At 42.3% G+C, this 22,904-nt stretch overlaps 2 protein-coding genes across 2 annotated transcripts; one reads left to right on the forward strand and one right to left on the reverse strand.

Annotated features, from left to right (window-relative positions):
- Positions 1–5,211: 5,211 nt before the first annotated feature.
- LOC119550105 (protein phyllopod) lies at positions 5,212–10,612 on the forward strand. Its single transcript, XM_037858585.1, has 2 exons — positions 5,212–5,607; positions 9,212–10,612. The coding sequence occupies exons 1-2, from the start codon at positions 5,419–5,421 to the stop codon at positions 10,235–10,237; spliced, it is 1,215 nt and encodes a 404-aa protein (XP_037714513.1). The 5' UTR covers positions 5,212–5,418; the 3' UTR covers positions 10,238–10,612.
- A 3,101-nt stretch (positions 10,613–13,713) lies between these two features.
- LOC119550534 lies at positions 13,714–18,158 on the reverse strand. Its single transcript, XM_037859254.1, has one exon. The coding sequence runs from the start codon at positions 17,473–17,475 to the stop codon at positions 14,845–14,847; it is 2,631 nt and encodes an 876-aa protein (XP_037715182.1). The 5' UTR covers positions 17,476–18,158; the 3' UTR covers positions 13,714–14,844.
- Positions 18,159–22,904: the final 4,746 nt, after the last annotated feature.

Genomic DNA, 22,904 nt, shown 5'->3' on the forward strand with positions numbered 1-22,904 from the left:
TTCTTTTAAAACATGACTTCGGACAAAAAAAAATAATATTAAGGGAAATAAAGTAATAACAAATTTGAAAAATCAGTACCAGCACATTAAATCAAGAAATACCATAAAACATTATTATATTAGAAATACTATATCTTACATCTTATATCTTTCTCAAGAAAGCGTATTCCCCATTCGCCTTGATGCACCTTTTGCTAACCATTTACTTGTTGGTTCACCAGAACACTCAATGTTTCAACCTCATGCTGGGTTTTGTTTGGGTTTCGGGGGTCTCCTGGCCCCAGACCACCTGTCCCCGGGCCACCCCAACCTATCCGCCCGGCCAGGGCTCCCTCATCCACTTTGCCCCCTTCTGGTCGCTCTCTATCACTGACAGTTAGGTGTGTTGATCCCTGGGGATTGGCCAATGCCTGCAAGCTGCTGGGCTGCAGCCGGTCTTCGGGTTCGGGACGGAATGGTATAGGGTATGGTATGCTATGGCATGCTATGGCTGAGAGTCGGGAGTCGAAATGGAGGGCCCTGACTGGAGGGCAGGGGAAATGGCCATAGCCCAACCGGACCGGACGGTGGGCCAACGCAGGCCGAGGCCATTTGCATTTGTCACATTTTGCGGTCCCGCGAGCAAAGTTTGGCAGAGTAATGTTGTGTCCACCCCCCTTTTGGGGGTTTATCAAAGCAAATCAATCAGAAGCACACACAAACACACGGAAACACACGGAGCACACAGGATATGGAAATGGAGACCATGTCAGTCGGTGGCCACCTGGGGATTCAGGTCCTGGCCACTGGCCACTGGCCACCGACCACTGACCACTGGCGCCCAACTTACGTTTGAGACAGGCGCGCGGTTTGGCCTGTTTGCGTCGGGACATGGCCAGGTTGGCTATTTAAATCACTGTTTCCGTTTTGGTTTTGGGTTTTAATTTGATTTGCCTTAGCAACTACGCCTTCCGGCTTCCGTTTCGCGCCAAAGCGTTTTGTTTTGGTCTAATTCGCAACTAACGAATCCTGGCAAGCGCTGCGAATATCCTTGTGCCTTGAGCGTCGGCAACTGACTGACTGCTGGCCTGGCCTGCTTGGCCCAAAAAGTGGCATCAAAACAGAAGCTCTTAAAACAAAATGGTATTTCCACAGCGCAATCGCAAAGAGAGAGAGAGAGAAAGGGAGAGACTGAGAGTGGAAAAACAGCCACCCAAGAACCCAGAACTCCCAGCCATCCAAGCACTGAAACCATCTATCAGTGCTGAACTTATTCCCCCGAGGGTTGCTTGGCTTGCAACCCCCTAGAGAATTGCGAACGGCACCAATCGCAAACGATTCTGGGTGCCTTTCAAGAGCTGGAAGAACCCATGCCGACTCCTCACAGTATGTTGCATTCGCATCCCTACCTTCCCCACACTCGCCTGTTGCAATTATAAAGTCAAGTCAATTATTTTATAGCCGACTTTCGCACGTGCGTATGGGGGGTCCAAAGGGGCGCGATCTCGAGGCGATTCAATTTGATTCCGATTCTCCCAAGGTGCCTGGCGAATTGCAATTTCCACTTGGTTTCTCAGCAGCGGGATAACGATAACGCACACCGCTCAGCTCCTTGGTGGGCCGTGAGAATCGTGTCCAGAAGCCGGGTCTTTCGTGCTTTGGCAGCGGGTGACGACATTGGCAATGGATCTTTTGTTGTGTGTTCCACTCATCCGTATTTCGAGAGTGCCACACGCATGGGTTACCAAAGATGAAGGAGTGTTATGTCGAGAGCTAAAACATATTTTTAGGGCGCTTTAAAATAAATTGTTGGAGCCTGTTTAAATCAATGGTGTTGTACGATAACCTAAAGGTAATATAAAATTCAAGTTTAAACTGTAAACCTCACATTTCTCTACTTCTCATGGTACAATTTTTAAAAAAATTAAGAACAGGGCTTTTGATGGTGCAGCTATCTGGTAGGTATTGCTGGAGTACGCTTTTTTTCCAAAACGAATTTTTTAAAGTATGTAGATCATCTAACTTAAAAATATTGCAGCTAAACGGCTTAACATTAAAAAAAAATAAAGTTTAAAATATATTTGTAACATACATTGTTTATTAATGATACATTTTAAAACCTTCTATATAAACTTATTGAACTAGAAATAATATAGTTCCTAAATATCCGTTTAGCCTGTTTAATGGATGCCATATCCAATACACTTTTTTCAAAAAACCATTTTTCCAAATCCGTACAAACGTGCATATATGCTGATTTAAGTTCTGTCGTTTTTATTAGAAGAGATTAAAATCAAGAGGATAAATTATTTATATAGGTTATCATTTGGTGAAAACCACCAAAAAGGATTTTGTATTACTTCATTATCGTTTCGTCTTCAAATCATATGTTGCAAGAAGCGCTAAGTTTTCACACTGCTTGCAATCATAACTAGCGCCATCTACCAAAACTCTTGAAAGACACACATCACCACCTAACGGCCAAAATTAATAGATGGCGCTTTGATGTAAAATACTTACGTTACGTAGTACGTAAGGAGAACGCTATAGTCGAGTACCTCGACTATCAGATACCCGTTACTCAGCTTTAGGGACCAACGGGAAATGGAGATATGCAAGTAGCAAAGCGAGATTTAAATGCGCCACCTACCGGCGGTAGACAGATTTAAGCGTTATGGGCGTTAGAGTGGGCGTGGCAAATTTTTAGATCAATTGATAGGTATTGACGAGACCAATACATTTCAGTTAAAATTTCTCTAGCATAAAAATTGTGGGCGCCACAGGCTTTGGCGGTTTGTGGACGTTATAGTGGGCGTGGCATATTCGCGTAACAAACTTGCGCCGCGCTCAAGCCTACGGAATCTAAATCTGAGATTCTCTATCTTTGATAGTTTCCGAGATATCCACGTTCATACTTACGATTTTTTGAAGTTTGAGGGCGTTAAAGTGGGCGTGGCAAACTTTTTTTTGGGTCAATCGATAGGTATTGATGAGAACAATACATTTCAGTTAAAATGGCAAGTATATGGTAGGTAGGAGCCACAGTTTTGGGCGGTTTGTGGGCGTTAGAGTGGGCGTGGCACTCTGCTGAAACAAACTTGCGCTGCGCAGGAATCTCAGGAATCTGCATGCCTAATCCCAGTATTGTAGCTCTTATGGTTTCCGAGATCTCAGCGTTCATATGGACAGACGGACAGACGGACATGGCTAGATCGACTCTTTATGGCGTCGGAAACGCTTCCTTCTGCCTGTTACATACTTTCCGACGAATCTAGTATACCCTTTTACTCTATGAGTAACGGGTATAATTACCCAATCGTATAGTAACATATGTATGCGCATTTGTCAACTTGACCAACCAAACTTTTTGTTTGTGAAAGGATTAGAATGGATTATTATTAAAGTGGATCAGTAAACTAATGAAGGGCGATTTTAATGTGTTGAAAATCAACATTAATTTCTGAATACCATTAGACCATTATTAAATACATAATCCCTTCTGATAACAATTAACTTTGCTTATCCACCTTGTAATCCTTGTGATCTCATCCAACCACCTTGGGCACTTCCTTTTCCGAACTCGGATCAGTATCGAGATTTGCTACGCATATGGCGATGAAATCGATCAAATCGAGGGTCCAGTTCCGGATACATTTTTCGTTCGCCACGCTTTCCCCGCTCGTTACCTCCCTCGCAAAGTCCCATTCATATTTTCATTCATCAGGGGACTCGATTGCGATTGCGAGTTCCTTACTCCTTTGTTTACTATCGACGAAGATACGTAGTAATAGTAGCGGCGAGCAGCGCCAGTTAACCCAGTGTCTGCAATCTGTGTCTGAAGAGAAGGTGCAAATCGGAGGGGCGGACGAAGAAGGTTCGGATGAAGGAAAAAAGAAGAAACATCTGTCGCCACGAAAAAATCCGGTTGCAAGCTGCAACACCGGCTCAAAATGAGCTACAACACAGAGAACATATGATTGAGCTGCCCGAACAAAATGGGAAAAACAAAAAACCGAAACGCACCTTTTGTATTTTGGAGCAGCTGCCGTTGATGTCGGTGTTTGGAGGAGTCGGAGTCTCATTCGGATCTGAGTATCGGTGGATCGGGGAGTCGGAGGGGCCTCAGACACTCGGCAGCCTGTTGATGAGCCCACAATGCACACATGCTGCAAGCTACATATTTTTTATGCATTGGCTCTGTGTTGAGCCGGTGGGTCTTCCATTCCATTATAAGTACCAGTCGAGGAAGCCGTCCACATTAAATTCGGTGTTTGTCGCTCGATGGCAGCTGCCACCGATTCCTCCGTGGGGCTTAAACATATCCGAAGAGCTGGAGAAGAGGTAGCTTGAAAGCCGAAAGTTCAGATAGGTCAAGTCGTCAATATGTTGTCAAAATATTTGACCATACTTTTGATGGGGTTTTGGTATTTCATTCATGAAAGTTGCAAGATGTTGATCATGCTTACCACTTAGTATTAAAATTCCAAAACATGTTGTTTATTAATTAAATAATTTTTATCATTAATCATTAATTTTCTTGGAAATACAAATAATATTCCTGCACCACATCAGTTATATTTCGTGGTAAATTTCATGGTTCTCAGGTAATACCCTTAGTGACATTGTTTGTTGTTCTACATTTCCTGTTCTAAAATTCGCAAAAGTCATTCTGCCTCTCAACATCCCTTTTGGCGCCCTTAAATGTGAACATATGTTGTTTTGGTTGTGCCACCCCTAAAAATGTAATTTCTTTCAGTGCAGGCGAAATAAAACAAGGATTGGTTTTTAGTTAGGGTTTTATATAATTTTTAAATTCAATCAGTTTATCTGGCATTTATTTAAAACATTTTTTATTATATTTATTTGTATGAATAAAAAAAAAATTCAACACCGAAAAATATTGTGTTTTTCAAAATGTATAAATTTGCAATTGTCAACAAAAACATTAAAAGTGTTTTCCATTTTAATATTTTAAAATATTTTTTTATTGGTATATAAATAAATAAATAGATGATAGGTAATACATATATGAATGAGTTCAGATATGATGATGTGATATAATATGCTGTGTGATATGTTTTTTCCTTCTTCCTTATAGACAGTCCCTTTTCGCTGGTCTGGCAACCCAAGACCATCGACCACTTAATTTCCCAGGTATGGCAGCCCGCGCACAGTTTTTGAAACTCAAGCCTAGAATAAGAGGACAAGCAAGGCTCATTCGAAACTTGTGCGTGCAACGCGAAGGACGTGCCGCTCCGTAGCTCGCTGTCCCGCTCTCACTCTCCATCTCTCTCGCTCACTCGCGTGTGTCTGACGCTTCGCAATTGTTGTGTTTGCCACTTTTTCGCGCCACCCCAGAAATAATACGAGTGTGAAGACCGAAATTCGGCAAGTTAGTGCGACCTTTGGTGACGTCAGGGGCTGGGAAAAATCGCCAGGATGTCTGCCAATAATCAGCAGCAGCAGGCGGATCCCTCGGCGGCCGTTGCCGCCCCGGCAGCCTCCTCGGAATACCTGAAACGCACCTGCCTCATCTGCGGCTGTCACACCAACCAGACGATCAATATCTACGAGCCCCGCTCTGGGCCCAATATCGTCCAGCTAATCCAGGCGAAATTCAAGTTTCAGGTATGGATTTTCCACGAAAGGCACATCTCACAAATGTTGTAGTGTGGGGCGGGGGTGTGGACAAAAAGAAATCGATATTGGGGCAACTCGGCGGATGAGTCATGCAACGACACAACGTCCTTCGGACAAAGTTTTCCCTGTGCTCGTGCCTCCATGTGTGTGTGTTTTTGGGTTAAAAGGGGATGAACTTCGCTGGGCGGAAAAATGGAGGGATTCCAGAGAGAGGGCCGGCGGGCATTTTTAGGCAGGTAAAGGTAGCTCTCCCGCAGCATCCCACTGGGAAAAAATGTGGTTATCGCTGTAATGTTAAAAGGGGTCTCTAAAATTCCCTCTTTTAATTATTTGAGATTTGTTTTCTAGAATATAAAATTCCCAACAATGTTTCTTTTCTTATTTATGTTGAAGTCAATTTTAAACATATCCTTCTGAACCAATTTGACATATTTATTTTAAAAAGGACCAAAATAAAGTTATTTATAACTGGTCTTTTTTTTAGAACCATTAAATTTGCGGTGATTCAAATCCGTTTATCTAAAATGTTTAAGTTATGTCCTTTCTAAGAAGAGCTTTTCAAAGATATTTTCGTTCAGTACTTTGTAAGTAAAAACATTTTTCTCCAAAGATCCATTTGCCTAAATCCTTTTCTATTCTCTGGTTTTAATATTCCCATTTTCTTTGCTCTTTGAACTGCATATCCTGCCTTTAAGCAGCTGATGCATTTCCCTAACTACTTTCGGTAATTGGACACTATGCATATGCTTCGCCACTTAGTTTGATTCCTTTCCCATAATTTCCAACAGCTTGTTCTAATATGGTATAGTGCGGTGTGTGGGAAATGCGACAGCGGAAGATGGCCAGGGAAATCGATCCTGGCTGGAGATCCTGGGTTTGTTTTCTGTGGAAGTGAGTTTCGGGTCTCGGATTACAGACACTCCACTGCGATTGACTACCTGTACCACAAACCTGCTCGAAGGGCAGATGTGCGGTGGATTTGCCGAGGAGCCGAGATTGCTCCAATTTCTGCGGGCAGTGAACGAACCTTCCACACACTCTTCACCCTATCTTTTTCCTCTTTTTTCCATATCCCAAACGACAGCTGTATTTGCCGCTCTGTACTCAAAATCCAACCCATCAGAGTTCCTGGGTTTTCTGCTGCTGCTTTATCAGCTCTTCATACCTTCTTCGGGTTTTCTGTGAGATGTTTTTTCGCATATCAACTATTGAATACGAATACCTGGATCTGAGTTCACAGTTTATTGTGCTTATGGCGGAGGGATTTTCATAACAGCGATCTACGGTGGTTGAACTCTCGAACAATGCCAAAAATCTTAAGACAGAAATTCCGGTTTCTTAAGTTGCTCAAATCCAAACAAAAGATCTACCCTTAGAATAAGGTATAGGATATTCCTTGAACCTATAATTTTTCCAGGAGAAGTCCTTAAAGTGCCGAAACAAAGCCGAAAACTAGACGTTACTTTTAATTTGGAGGTCTTCTTTTAGTTTGTTTTTTTGGGCAATAGTTTGTTCTAGGGTTTCCTTACTATTGGATTAGAAAACAAAAATGGGTCAGGCAGAGACTGAGAAGAGAGTTCCTAAAATGAAATGTAAACAGTTTTAAGTGGTTGTTAACAGAGTTTGTGAAAATATTATCCATATTGTACATAGAACATTAGCAAATGTATTTCTTTACATCCTTATAGTCCTCAACCTTAATTGCTTACGAAATAATCAATTTAATTACGATATACTCCAGCCGCACGCTATTCAATTTCATAATAATAAAAACCCCTCTGCTTACCCCACCACAACTGACCCACGAAGCTCACCCTCCGAAATGAACTCCCCTAGGATCGTTAGAATTTACTTTGAACCGTTATTGCGAAACCCTATATGTGGTGCTTATATACCACCTGCCGCGATCGTAGCCTGGCAACCGATCACCCCCACAGAATTTACACCCTCGCGAGTTCTGAATAATATAAAGCCCTCAATGACAGTGCCATAAAGTGCAGTTGCAATCAATTTAGCAGGCTGCCTCCCTACTTCCCTACCTCCCTATTTTATACACTGATAAAAATTAATAGATTTGCCTCTAAAAGCCTTTAACAAATCATTAAAAGAACATAAAATAAAAGATACACCTTTAAAATATAATAGATGGTTCAAATTACTTAAAATGATAGATTTACCTATAACATCATGTGATAATTATATCATTATGTAGCTATAAAATAAAATATCTAATTACTTTTAGAATTATTAAATATATCTTACAATGCAGGGATTTGAAATAAAATTTAAACCTGTTCAGAATTCGTTAATATATTTTGTGAACTATCTAGGTATATATCCAAATTTATCTCAGTGCACATCCGATCAGTGTGCGTGTGTGTGGTTTTCTGTCTGCTTTGCACCTGGCCTGCAATTTGCATTATTATACCGTTTACACATGGCCCTTGGAGCACACCTTTTCAGCGCCGAAGCCAAAGGTAAACAGACAGCCACAATCGCTCCTGATCCTGGCTGCCCTACCTCTTCCCCTTCTCCCTTACCCGATCCTTATAGGTAGTGTTCCCCCTCCTCCGATCGACCTTTATCTAATTTCTCCGAGCAGCTGTCGCCCATACGCGTGCCTAATATCCGTCATAGTTGGGTTTTAACCCAGTTCTCCTCGTCGGTTCCACTTCGTTTCTATAGGGCGCGTGGCCTTTGGCCAAAACGAGTTTGCTTCGAGGTTCGAACTAACCGAATATCCCTTTTTCCTTTAGCTTTTGACTGGTTTTCGTTCCTCAGCCATACAGCTGCTGCTGTTGGGCGCTTAGTTTTCGTTGGCAGGTGCACGAAATTATTGATACCCCCGGAATGTTGAGGTCTGCTTGGGTAATTAATATGCTCGGGACCGTCTGGCAGTTGTTTTTGGAATTGTTATGCTTTTTTTGCACCTTTGGTTCGATGCTCATTAGTGGTCGGTTCCCGAGAGCGATCACTAAGTGCATAGGCGTATCGTAATTTTCAAGAGGTTTATTCTGTGGTTATGCTTGGATTGAGATTACGGGACACGCAATGGAATTCTAAGGCTGATTACTGATGCCCTTAACGGTGTACTGCTTGTAATCAATAAATGATTGGTCTTGGTGTTATTAGGTAACCTACTTTTTTGGGTCACCTCTAATGACATTGAAAGGGCCCAATAATAACCATTATGTGTGCCTATCCTTTCAATCCTTTAGAGAATTCCACTGTTTAAATGGATTTATTGAAACGTTTAAGTTGCGATGAAAAGTCATGTACTTCTTAAAGCTAATATAAATTTTATTATTAAATATGCTACATTGATATGCAATTCCCTCTCTATTTATAGTAATGTATAACTGCCCCAAAACATTTCTTAAATTGAAACTTATAGCCTCCAAATGGCTTTAAAAAAACAATAACAATAAACAATGAGCTGCAATATACTCGGAGTTTCTAAGATGCTTACAGTAAGGCATTACCATCCTCTAATGATACTCAAGTTAGGAGTTATAGCTTATGTTGACTTTATAAAAACATCCCTAATGTTATGCATCTTGTACTCATCTATCTTGTATCTCTTTACTTACAGCCCCTGAACGAGGACAAGTTCCTCTGCTTCAGCTGCAACAACTGGCTGATCAACTGGCATTCCCTGCAGGCGGTCAACAGTAATGAGGCCGAAAGCCAAAGCCAAAGTCCCTCGCACATGGGCAACAGTGTGGTGCAGCAAGAGCGGACCAAGCTGCGTCCGGTGGCGATGGTTCGACCCCAAGTGCGAGTTCAGCCCCAATCGCAGCCCCAGCCACAGCCCCAGGTTCCCGTCAATCCCACACCCGCACCCATAGTCTACTCCAAGCGAAGACCCAGCAGCAGCAGACGCAGTGCCTCCATGACCCGGATGAGCCGAGTCTTGCGACAATGTTGCTTGGAGAGCCTACGGCGGAGTCCCCAGAAGAGGAGGAGCCAGCAGTCGGCGGTGATCGTCTACCTCAGGCCGCAGGGTCAGAAGAGAAGCAATCTGATCTGCAAGGTGGAGTGTGTGACGCCACGAAGGAAGCCGTTGGAGCGAACGGCGACCAAGGAGGTGGTGGCATCCGCACCCATGCCCAGCAATCCCATTGCTCCACCCACTTACCAAAGATTCCCGCAACCGAGTGTGGATGGCAAAGTAGTGGCCATGTTTCGGCGACTGGGAACCACGCTCAGCAGGGAAGTGTCATCCGCATCTTTTCCAGAATCAACCACCTCCACCACTACGAAACCCCCGCAGATCATGAGTCCAATCAAAGAGGGGCCGCGCTGGACGCGGAACCTCGATGAAGATGAGATACTGCTGGAATTCGATAGCGCCATATCCGAAGTCCTGCCAACCACCAGCTATCAGGTTACCCAGGGGGAGAATAAGGAGAACCAAAGGGCAGAAGAAATGGAGCTGGAGGAGGAGGAGGACCAAGCGGAACTGGAAGTGGTGCAGGAAGCGGAAGCGGACGCTCCACTGGAACCACCGAGCCACCGCAGCAGCAGCAACAGCAGCCACCACCAAAATTCCCACCAAGTTTCGCTCCAACTCTCTGGCCTGCGATTACCACTGGGCCTTAGCATTAGCCTCGTCTAAAGAACCGATGGGTCCAAAAGTAATGCCCCACAAAAATAGTCAAATTGCATGCACAATACGCAAATTATGAGCATTAGCGAATGTCTAATTTAATAGTACCTCGATTACATTTTAATTGTTAGTCAAATACCTTAATTAATTAGCGGACAAAAAATACACACACACAACAAGAAAAGACCTAAGAATGTTAAGTTAACGGATGTGGAAAGCTATATTTAAAATATACATATTAGTCATAGGCAACTCCCCGTTTAACCCAAAAAGAAAAAAAACAAAAACAAATAAACTCCCCTCGAGCCAATGTAGTTGAATTTGTTTGTTTGCTCCAAAAGAAGAAAGTATTACAAAATAACAGGCGAAATAAAAATAGCACAAACGCAATCAAAATATATTCGAAATGGTTTTTTATTTCTATATTTTCAGCTGGGTAAAATATACTTACCTATCCTAACTCGGAGGCTCTATAAATTTTATTGGCAATACAGATGGTATTTTACAATTTGACCTCTCCACGTCTATCTTTTTTTTGATAGAACATGGTGAATTAAGATCTGTATTCGTTTTAAATGGGGTTTTGGATTTGAAATGAAGTTTCTTATTCCCGCGCCAATTTTATTGGGACTGCCAACCTTTTTTAACAGCGACTCCGAAAAGTATGCTTCTATATTTCTATACCCACTTCAGTTTTTATGCCGAAAAGTATGCCATTAAAAAATAAAATAAAAGAAAATGTAACCAATTAATTTTAAAGGAACAAAAAAGAGAAAATAATTAAACTGTTAACTACCTTGAAATTGTATCAGCTTGAAGTTAGATCGTGCTAAGTTCTCAATGTAATGTTTTTAAGCCTTTCTTGCTTAATGGGCGTTACTTATAAATGTGTAAAATATTCTTCCAGTCCGGAAGTCCACATTTTAGAAACATTTTTATAGACCTCAATTTATTTCTGTAACTTCCCCAAGTTCCCCAAAGTAGCTTGGGTTCACAGGTTTTCAATACGTTATAAATGGTCTTAAAAACCCCCACCACAACATTATATCTGGGTTCTTCCAGAATCAACGACCTTATTTTAGAATTATCGTTTGCTTTCGCCTCGCGTCCGAAAGTCCGATGTGTAATTGCTGGCTTCTGATGTTTTAGCGTATTTATTTGATTTAACCAATTGCGTAGTGAGAACGAACGTGTTGAGGTCAGCATCGTCGCTGTTGTTGTTTATGCAATCGAGACAGCGGTGCGTATACTTATTTTGGCTTACAATATGGCATTTCATCAATACGAACTGATGACTGAGTGGCTGGCAGTTGTGGTTTTCGCCGACATGACTGGCAATCTTAATAATGTGGTGCGGAAATTTCTACGCGCGACTTCAAGTTCGCTTTATTGAGACAGCGACTAAGGTTACTTTTATTTATAAATAAATATCAGTGTGCCTTCTGAACTTGAAGATGACTGGGCGCAGCGTTCGAAAGGAGAGCGAGCAGTTTCCGGAAATCGCGCATACGCCCGGTGGCCGTGCGAAGAGCTTACATCTCTCGATTCGCGATTCTGCCGCCTACAAATGACGGTCAAGGTTGAGGCACTTTCAGACTTTCAGACAACTTGCCACACGGCACGTTCTACGTTCTGTGTGTCGGCAATTTTATCATTGAGCGCTTTGGGACATAATTAGCCGGTCCAAGGATGTGCGATCTTGCCAAAAAAGTGTAGACTTGTCTAAGGTCAGTTGTGCACGGAGAGAAACAATACCAAATAATATATTTTAAATGAAGTGGTAATTCTTTTACTTTCAAATTGGTATTTTTAAGGGGTATGAAAAAAAAATATATAAATATGAATAAAAAATTCAAGGCTAAGGTAAATTGGTTGTTGCCTGCAATAACTTAAAACAACTTTGAGAACTCGACTTCTTATAAAACGAAAGTTATTTCGAGTTTGATTTTTAATATAAAGTTTTTTTGATTTAGAAATAAAAGATGTCTTCACTTAATTTTTTGAGAAGAATGTAGTCTTGATTTGATTTTTTGAGACGAAGGAATTCTTGATTTAGTTTTTCAAAACGAAAGTAGTTTTGAATTTGTTTGTTGATACCAAAGTAGTGTCGATTTTTAAAGATTGAATACAGAAAAACCTTTATATTTAAAATTATAATCAATAAATCAGTTACTTTTTTGTTACCATATTTTTTCATGTGCAGCAAGCTCTATTGTTGCATTTCTTGACTTGAAAATACCCCAATACCCATCGCATTATGTCATCGATGAGACTTCGACTCCCCGCAATTTATATTTTATTCGATTGCGATAATTCACAGGGTTTTTATTTATATTTATCCCCATCCGCTGGAGATGAACTCTCACTTAATGAGTGCAAGTTGTTCTGGAAAACACTGTGCTTGCGACTGGTTTTCGGTTCGGTTCCTGTTTGAGCACGTTTAATTAGCATAAATTAAAAAGGGAATTTGGCAATAAAGGCCGCAGTGCCAGGAAGTTTAATCAAGCAGCGAGCACATGAACCCGAGCTATGTGATTACAATAAATTCCCCCGCTTTGGGGAAAAAAATGTTATGCAATCTACAAAATGCACGCACAAAATGCTTCCCGTTGGCTAGATCTTATAATGCTGCACTTTTGAATTTTGCCCACGCGGTGAAAAATTGTGCGACAATTAGTTCAGTGCGCTGCTGCTGGCCAAGCGCCCCAAAAAAACTGGTTTCGAATAAAAAACAGCAAAAAAAAAATACAATGTATATAAAACTTGGGCTGTGGGCGGCGCGGCGGGATGCGTGTGTGCGAAAAATCATTCACTTGTACGTGTACCAGCGTGTATATCCATTGAAATTGTTTAATAAATCGAAGTCGAAAAGAAACAAAAATGAAGAAAAAAGAAAAATGAACTGAAAAGTGAACAACAAATACCTTGGGACCGCAAAAAAATCGCACGCACGGCAACGATTAAGGCTTGAGTACTCGAAATTCAGCCCCAGAGGCTGGAGACAAGGCAATAACAATGCTAACGGCCGCTTTATGAACAATTATGAACCGCGGGCGAGTTCGCCAAAAAGCAAAAAAAAAGTACAAAATCGAAAAAAAATAAATAACCAAATCCCAAATTCAAGTTGGGGGCGCATGCGTCACGCTCATGTCACTTTGCGAAGACAAAAATTACGAATATTATTCAATAAAATTCAAATTGTTGCTTTCACAGGCAAGGCAGACTGGTTGGGATTTGCTGTTATTATTTATATATATATAGCTTTTGACTTGATTTTTTCCGCTATTTCGATGGCCTAGTTACCTTCGGTTCTCGAGTGGCGCGAATTTCGCTTTCAGTTTCGGGCCAGCAGCCACATTGCGCAAGATTCGTTAAATGATTTGGCAAAAAGACAGCAAATTTGTTAGCTAAGCTCCATTTCAAGTTCACCATTGTTGGTTAATTATAATAATACCCCCCGACCAATTGCAACTACAGGCCCCCTCTTGCTTTTTTGTAATAAGTTTATTTACGGTTAACACGCATAATATAATTTATTGCATCTACAGATTTATGCTTCTGTAAGAAATCGAAATTAAAAGCTAAAAATGAAAAATATTTTTATTCTCTCCTGTAATAATCCGTTTTGCTGTTTCCTCCATCTTTTTTTATCGCAGGAGGACAACCAAGTTTCTATACCTAAATATGCAATTATTAGACTAACTAAGTAGTAATTGAATTAAAGTGTTGAAATAATAAGCAAATAAATGAAAAAAGTTTGTGAAATTTATGAGTGGGATAGGTTGGAAATGTGGATATCATTTCTGCCTGCCCTGCGAGTGTTAAGCCTAGTGACCTGAGAATCTAATTAAATTTTTCTTGGTTCCAATTACATCCGTATTACTCACACCTGGTTAAGTATGGCCTCGATTCTAGAACTGATTTTTATGGCAGCCGTTTGACAAATGGGTGTGACTATCCTACATCTAACTTAATTTCACGACAATTAAAACTGTTTATAGGCAATAAAAGAATACTAGATCTGCATACAAGCTAGCAGCATTATTTTGTGAATTCATAAGGATATAAGCAGCTATAGTAGAAGTCATGGGTGACTTTGTGATACAAGTTGGGCCCGTACTCTACTTCTAAATTGTTTCAAATATAACAACGAATATAGAACCTATTCTATATTAACTGGTTATTGGTCAATCATATATGTTGATTATTTTGAAAGATATAATCCTAAGTGTCTACCAAACCAATTATTGTTTTTCCTTTTCTTTCCCTTAAACTATTGGCAGTGATTGTTATTGTTATGTTTCGTATAAGAATGGTTAAAAAAATATTGAATAAGTAAAAGGGCTGGCAAAAATCCACATCAACCAACGTAACCCCTCATAAATTTCTATGGTAAAAATTCGTTAACTATAGGTTCACGTTCCTAACCTAGGTTGGGCTAAGGGTTTGGGGATGGTGTATGGTGCATCTGTGGGACGTTTAACAAGTTGGACAACATCACAGTGTACAGCCATTAATTTCACATACGATTACCCGCTCTAAACGGGGCTCTATAACAGTTTTCATCTTCCCACTAAAATTAATCAACAAAAAAAACCCTTTTTCTTTTTGACCCCCTAGTTTACTGGTGATATGGTCTGTCCGAATTTCCTGGCCCTCTGGCCGAAACCCTTGCTACCATCTGGACCCATTGGAGTTCGCACCAGACTCTCGGCGGCCCGTTGGGCAAAGGATCCGGAACGCGATCGTGGAGATCCATCGAGGAAGCTTCCGGTTCGGGATCTTGGTTGGCCATCATAGCCATCGCCTCCATGCTTGTAGTTGCTCAGGAAACTTCCAGTGCGAGATCGAGGAGATCCCTCAAATCCCTCCGATCCAAAGGAGCAGCGACGATCGTAACCCGAATCCGTGGAGATACGTCTTCCTCCGATATATTGAGCATTATCATAGGCCGCCAGTTTGCTGCTCAGCTGCTGGAAGTTGTTGGAATAACGACGTGGCCACACCTGGTATCCACCGCCTCCTCCGCCCACCATCTGATCCGTCTGGATGGGCTCCCTTTCTATATTGAAATCATTCGAAGGACGACGATAGAAGCCACTGGTCTCGCTGGCATTCGAGAAGGTCCTCTCGAACTGCATGGATCCATTGGAGAAGCGACGCTCCTGGTTCTGATTGCCAGGACAACTGCCATTGGAGCACACCGAGGTCTTCCTGTAACCGGTGCTCTGCTCCGTGGTCTGCTGACCAAAGTCGGAGACCCTCCTGGAGCAGGGACAACTCTCGGAACAGTTGGAATCACGTCGTTGGGGAATTCCCCCAGTTTCGGAGCAATTGCTAGCCCTTCGCGACATCGGTGGATTGACCTCCGGCGTGAAGTTCTGCTCGGAACAGTTGGACAGACGCCTTTGGAGACTACTAATGGATGATACGGGATTACCGCCTGAATTGACAGCAGAAGATATGGGCGAACCATCGCCCAAGGCAGCCGCCGTGTTGGCCGAAATCGTCGATGTGTTGCTGTATCTTCTGGGACCATAGCCGAAAAAACCCATCTCCTGGTTCTGGTTGCTCCCGATGCTCCCACGTGGTTGATAATGCTGATAAGGATTGGCATGGTAGCCGTTGTTGTGGTTGGGTCCCATTTGCTGGTAATAACTGGGCTGGAAATCCGAGTTGTTGCGCTTGAGCTTGAAACGCAGATCTGGAACAGTTTCGTGACCCGAGAAGCTGCCACCACGACTCCTCTCGTAGTTGTTGTCGTTGTAGTAGCGATAGTTCTCCACCATTCTGGCCACCGGAGCAGCAATCTGGATGACGGCAGCCTTCTTGCCGGTCTTCTTCTTGGGGGCCACCATCTCGTACACTTGGAAGGGACCATTGAGATGACGGGCATCTCGGGCGGACGAGGATTCCAGGTACTCCACGAGCGCGCACTCCTTTTGCTGCAGCTCCGGATACTTGTTCATGAACTGGCGCACATCCACGGGAATGGCCATGCCTGGTTTTAGGATGCGGATTAGGGCAATCTCACCGCAGCGGGAGAAGAGATCTGACACCTTCTCGATGGTCAGTTTATCCATGGGAAGATCACAGGCCACAATGGTTCGCGAGGGCATGGTCTCATCGAAACTGGGCAGAGGATCGATTCTCCGCACCTTGGTGCCCACATCATTGAGCTCGATTTTGCGGGACTTGCGACGCACTGCATCGCCGACGACCTTCCACTCCCTGGTCAACTGGCGAACCCTCTTGAAGCTGGACACCAACTTGAGGCTGACGAAGCCCTCCTTGTTGCGACGCACATGCTTCAGCAGGAAGGCATCCTTCAGGATGCTCTCGTTTGAGAAGTAGAACTCCACGGCATCGGTGATTTCGGCAGCCAGTTCCTCGCTGGGAATAAGCGATGGATCCAGAGTGTCTATTTCATTGGGTCCCTGGTGATGCTCAGAGTCCTCCTCCTCCCGATGAACTGCAACCTCCTGCTCTTTCTCCTTCTCCTGCGGCTGCTCCACCTCCCTTTCCTTCTTCATCGCGAGGAAGGAGTGATGACTTCTCTTGGCCTCCAGAACAGGTGAGTTGGCTGGAGCCACCGCCGGTGGGGGAGAAGCATCCAAGGTGAAATTGGGATGCAGATAGATGTTATCCATCTGGTGCTTGCGGAACTTCTCCAAATTGGCCTCACTCAAGACGGCGGGTGGCGAAGTCTGCCGCTCATTCAACTCCACCTCATGCATGATGTGATTGTCCACAGCGAGGGGTTTTAGTTCGTCACCCTCCTCCGAGGATTCTTCGGAATCCCCAATGGAAGAGCCCATTCCCACATCCACTAGCTGGTGATCCGTGGGCGACATGGGTGGAGCAGAGGGAGAGGTATCCTCCGAAGTACTTCCATTGCTGCTGCCCAGCTGAGAGTCCAGGGATTCCATTTGGCGGAGCAGGGCCTGGGCAGATCGCCTGGCATGCATGCGGAGCAGCTTGCAGGGCAGCGACGAGGACAGGGGCACCACAGCCTGGGAACTGCAGCTGGGCTGGTCATCATCCAGTTCCAGTTCCAGTTCCTCCTGCTCCTCCTTGGATTTCTCCAGCGGAGCAGGGGACTCCCTGGGTTTCATCACAGGCACAGCGGTGAGAATGGGTGCTAGGATGGGTGTAGGATCCACTGGGCTCACCAGGAAGGTGTGACCCTCTGCTCCGGCATGAGGTGCCTTCACCTCGTACACCTGTTCCTTCTGATCCTTATCCATAGTTTATCTTTAACAAACGACCTTGGCTAATGCTCTGAGTTGATTTTGGCCACTCCAGCAAAAGCAAAAGTAATGGTCTTTCTTTCTTTCCGTTTGTCTTTCTCTCTGACCAATCTCTTCTCCGCAATTTCTCCGTTCTCTTTCACTTTCACTTTCAAGTTCAGTTGGGGGGAAAAGCTCTCTCTGTTGGGAGCTGCACTTTACATTGGTTGGTTGCGATTAGCCAAGATGTGCATCTGGGTAACCAGAAACTGAAGCGTTCATTGAACGTCAGCTGTTGCTGTTGGTAATGTTGCTGCTGCTAATGTTGCTGATGTTGCTGTTGTAGTTGCAGCCGTTGCTGGTGTGTTTTATATCGCCGTTTGCGTAATTTCGTCTGCAACGTGCTTGGAATTTCTTTGGGGCGTTTTCTCGTTTGGGTTTTGTTTTATTTCTTTTTCTAGGCCGCGCTTGACACCGTTTTGCCAAAGTTAATAAATAAAAGTTCAATTAACAATTTCGACTGCGTTTCGGGTGATTTTGGAGTTCAAGTTGGTTGTTGTTGCCCGTTTCCTAACTATGAGTTGTATATATATATATATGTATTTCCGTAAGGCTTTTCGGTTGAACTTGTGTAAACTGGCTGTTTCGCACGCGACTAAATTGAGTTCATGCAACGCTGCAACGCGGAGATCGACTGAAATTGCAAATTGATTTGAGGTCGGTTAAATACCCTCTGCTTTCGTTTCAATTTTTTTCTGCCTCTTTATTTTTCGTGTTTACAGCACCAGGCGGCCGGCGGCAGCGACGGCGGCAGCAGCAGCGGCAGCGACGGCGGCAGCGGCGTCGGCGGCGTTATTGAGCGGTCCAAGTACGCACGATAACAACAAAAGCCAATAGCAACAACAACAGCCGAGCGAGAGAGCAGCGACGTCGGCAGCGACAACTTATTGGCAACACACACGAAACTTGTTGCGTTGGCAACAACAACATTGGGGGGCTACAGCAACAACAGCAGCAGCAGCACGAGGAGCAACAATAGCAGCAAACACAGCTGCAACAATAGCAAACACCGCAGCAACAACACAGGCTGCAACAGCAATAGGGGCAGCAAACACAGGAGCAACACCACCAGCAAAAACAGCAAACACAGCAGCAACAATAAAAGAAACAGCAGCAACACCAAGAACAACAACACCAGCTATTCAGACAGCAACAACTGCAACACCAAGAACAACAACACCAGCTATTCACACAGCAACAACAGCAAACACAGCAGCCACACGAGGAGATATAACAGCAGCAATATAGCCAAAAACAACAGCAACACATTGGTGACAATCGCCTTTGCTCAATGCATTTGTTAGCCTGTTTAGTTGCCTGAATATTCTATAAATTTCCACATTTATGCAGCAAAGTGTTCTCGCACACACTTAACCACTTCCGATTTGCATTGATCGCCTGAAAATTGGGAAAGTGCTTTTCGTGTGGTGGTGACCTCGTTGCACAGAACACACAAATTCAATTGCAACTGCAATCGCAATAGCAATTACTGCGTCCAGAGCGAGCCGTTTATCTCCGAGGGGAAACAGGAAGGAAATTGCAGCTAGCGACAACAAATTGCAATTTGAGGGTTACACACTTGACAACCCAGAGAAGCTGATCAATCAATTGCAGGTCAGTTCCGCTTTGGAACCAAGCGATCGCAGTTGCACAGAATTCATGGAATATAATATTAGAATATTATATGAAGATCGTTAAAAAACAGAAGTACAAACTGCAAGGCCAAATTATGGTTGTATATGAAATAGAATGTATGTATAGTACTTTGAAATACTTTTTATATGTCATTAACATTCAATAATATATATAAAAACAAAGATATGTTTATACAAATACTAAGAAAATAAAACATTTATGACAATATAATACTTTTTATAAGATATAAGTGTGAAAGAAAACCTCTTAATATTCCGTTAGTTCCCTAAAACAAAATCTTAAAACAAATTCTGTCATGTTTAAAAGGAATTCCTTAATCAATTATGTCTCCATGAAATGTATCCCGCCAATCTGGCTGTTTACCCAACTCATTAGTGCGGGGAATCTTCATTACATCGCAGTTATCGCATCGGCAATTTGCATGTCAAGTGCAAGTTCAAGTGCAATATTGAAATGAGCCGCATTGGCAGCGTCATTCTCCCGACTTTTGCTTTGTATGGTTGATTATTGTGTTGTGCTGTGCATTATTATATCATCGCTCATGCTCATATGCAAAGAATAATCCCTTTAGCGGGGGCCTTACTTTTATGAAACACTGTGTTGCATCAGCTGGGCCCACAACTATTGTTTACCCAAACTGATAAAATTATACAAGAACAAGAAAAAGGCGAGACAGAACCAGAACAAACGTTTGCAATCCAATTACAAGGTGCTGCCTGTTGCCCCTCGGCGGCCGGCCACACGGCGTATACTTGACATAAGGTCAACTGGCCATCAAATGCTCATTAATTTGCCAATTGACGACAAGCATTTCATTTCGAATTGTAGTCTGAGTTCCCCCTACAATTTGATTTGCCAACAAGTAAATTATGTTGCCAAAAAAAGAGTAAAACCCAAAACGAAAAAATAAGATAAATGAATAGCGAAAAAGAAGAAAAAATCTTGCAACCTTGCGGTAAGAGACACACTGGCATACTGGCGAAGCAACAATAAGAAATCAAGAGTTTTTTTTATTGTTTATGGGCCTGGTAGCATAGCCAACAAATAAACCGCAAATGGCAAATGATTTATTTAATAAAAATCAAAATTATGATTTTTGCGGCAGGCGTGTCCCTCCAAGATCGATTAATCCAACTCGTTTGATAGTGGTTCCAAAAAGCTGGTAAAACTCCAGGAAGTGGCTACATTTAAGGTAGGTCCATTTACAAAAAAAAAATATTTTGGGAGGTAGTAAATTGCCTCTAAAAGCCAATTTTTAAGCCTTATGCTGCATTGTTGTTAGCTTGCTTTGTTCACGCATTATTTGCCTTTATTTAGCGTTTATTTACTTTTTGCACTTTTTTCCGAGCTTCGAAGTGCGTTCAGGGCCACCGATCTATAGCTATAGGGGTATACCAGATCCGATCTGCTTGCGATCGGCGCACATTAGCAATTGTTAGCTGAAGTTTGTCCTTCTGTTGACATTTTGCACGCGTTGCTCTTATGTTGTTGAGCCTACGCAAAAAAATATTCACTTCGCCCCATAGAGATTTTCGAGTCTCGAGTGGGAAGACCTGGCTGTCAGCACCGATCGGGGCAGATATTTGAAAATGGAGTTTGAAGTATTTTTTATTTTGCATAATTGCATTTTCATTAATATATTTTAATCACGCTGCCTGAGTCAGCGAGTATTTTAGCTCATTAGATTGCATGACAGACAGTCGGACAATTGGCAATCAAAACGACAGTTTCCCTCACCTCAAGTTCAACGTATTTTATTTTAATTCCTTGTATTATGCGAACTTGATGAGTTATGATCGCATATCCTGCGCGTCCGGCTAAACGGATTTATGGTTGCAAATTGTATGGATGGCCACAAAAGTGGGTCATGAGAATCCGCACTCAGAGGCACTGACTCCAGTGCGGGATTACATAATTCAGAACCTTTTATCGGGATGGTAAGAGCAGAAACCAGACGGGAAAACAGGTTCAGGACAAGGGCAGTGCAACCTTCGGGTTGTTTTGGGCTGCACTGAAAGCATTGGACTTTTATTTTAATTAAAATTGTCGATTTTTATTTTTGCTCCAATTTAAAAGATTAAAAAAACACAAAAAGATATTACTTTATTATATGCGGATATCGAAGGGTAGATCACCCAAAAATAGAGTCATATATAATGATATAAAAAATCGAAACATTCTTAAAAATACGAGTCTGAATATTTACGGACATTACGGACAAATATTTAATGTATACAACGTACTGAATAAAATATAGGTTAAAAGCACACGATATTTTTTATCCTCAATGAGATATTTTAAAAAGTTTGGTAATTAAAATCGATAATATTTAAAACAAATACCTTTTTTTCTCACAAAAACATTTTTTTATAAATTCATAAAAGGTTATTTACAATTTTGTAGTTTCAAACAGTGCAAGATTACACTGTAGTTAGGATATTTCTAGATCGATAATATGCACATTTTATTCTCCGTGTAAGTGGCAATCACCACCTGCATCTGGTGGTGGCATCCACTTGAGAGCGGTGCCCGAAAACCAGTTCCACGTCAAGTGCCTGCCACGAAACGAGCCCAAGTTTCGGCACTTCATTAAGGAAGCGACCTTGGCAGAGGCTGATGCCAGCACAATTTATCGCCGGTGGAGGCAGGAAGACGTTGCCGCCGCCGGCGACTCGTCCGCGATTCTGGACTGGAGATGGACATGGACTTGGAGATGGGGATGGGGATGCAACAGGTTGGAGACCGAACGGCTGACCTCCAGGTATAGCGTTACATATAGCATATTTTTTATTCGACTGCCGGGCCATTGTGCAGCACGCTTTTAATTAAGCCGCCGCAGTTCGAAATGTAAATCGCAAAGTGCATTTGCCTCCTTTCCCGAGCGACAGAATTGGGTTACAAATGTCTCGGAGCGGAGAACAAGCTATGCAGATAAAGAAATCATTAGGCATATCTTAACCTACTTAAAAATAATTAAATATTTTATTTTCTTTTGGAACTAAAGATTTCGAAACTTTAAAAATATAGTATATATCAGATATAATTTTAAGTGACAGATATTAAAAACGATCTTCATTTCAGAACAATAATATTTAAAGAATGATATGATAACTATACCAACTTTTTTAGGTTGTAATACCTATTTTCTATGAAAAGTAAAATTTTGTTTAAAAATTATAATGCAATTTATATTTTTATAAGCAACGAGTTGATGGTGATAACTTCTTTGTGTTTGGTATATCATATCAGATCAACCTTAGACATTTTATTTGTTTAAAATATTTCCTTTTCATTAAAAGAACAAATTCGTAATAGTACTTATAATGGGATATATATGTTTATAAGCAAAGAGTTGAAATGGTTAGTTTTTTTGTGTGTGGGGCTGGGCCTCGCACTTTTTGGAAAAAAATCCGCAATCCACAATCCACCCAGGTTGTGCAATTAAAATCGCAAGCGTTTTTCGAGCTGTGGGTCCCCGATTGGTTTTTGTAAATGTTTGTACCTGCTTTTTTTTAGTTTTTGGTGCGTGCAACGCATTGGGGCAACGGCAACGCCTGTCTCCGTGTGGGTTGGTCCCAGGTCTTTGGTATGTGCAAAATGTTTTGGCCATAATGAAAAGACCGACATAACGTTTATGGTCTGCTAGTTTGTTTATGGGAAAAATAATAATAATACAAACGGAAAGGGAGCTGTGATCTATGAAATTGTAGAACTAATCTAGCAATTTGCAG

Source organism: Drosophila subpulchrella, chromosome 2R (genome assembly GCF_014743375.2).
Source record: "Drosophila subpulchrella strain 33 F10 #4 breed RU33 chromosome 2R, RU_Dsub_v1.1 Primary Assembly, whole genome shotgun sequence".
Lineage (NCBI taxonomy): Eukaryota > Metazoa > Arthropoda > Insecta > Diptera > Drosophilidae > Drosophila > Drosophila subpulchrella.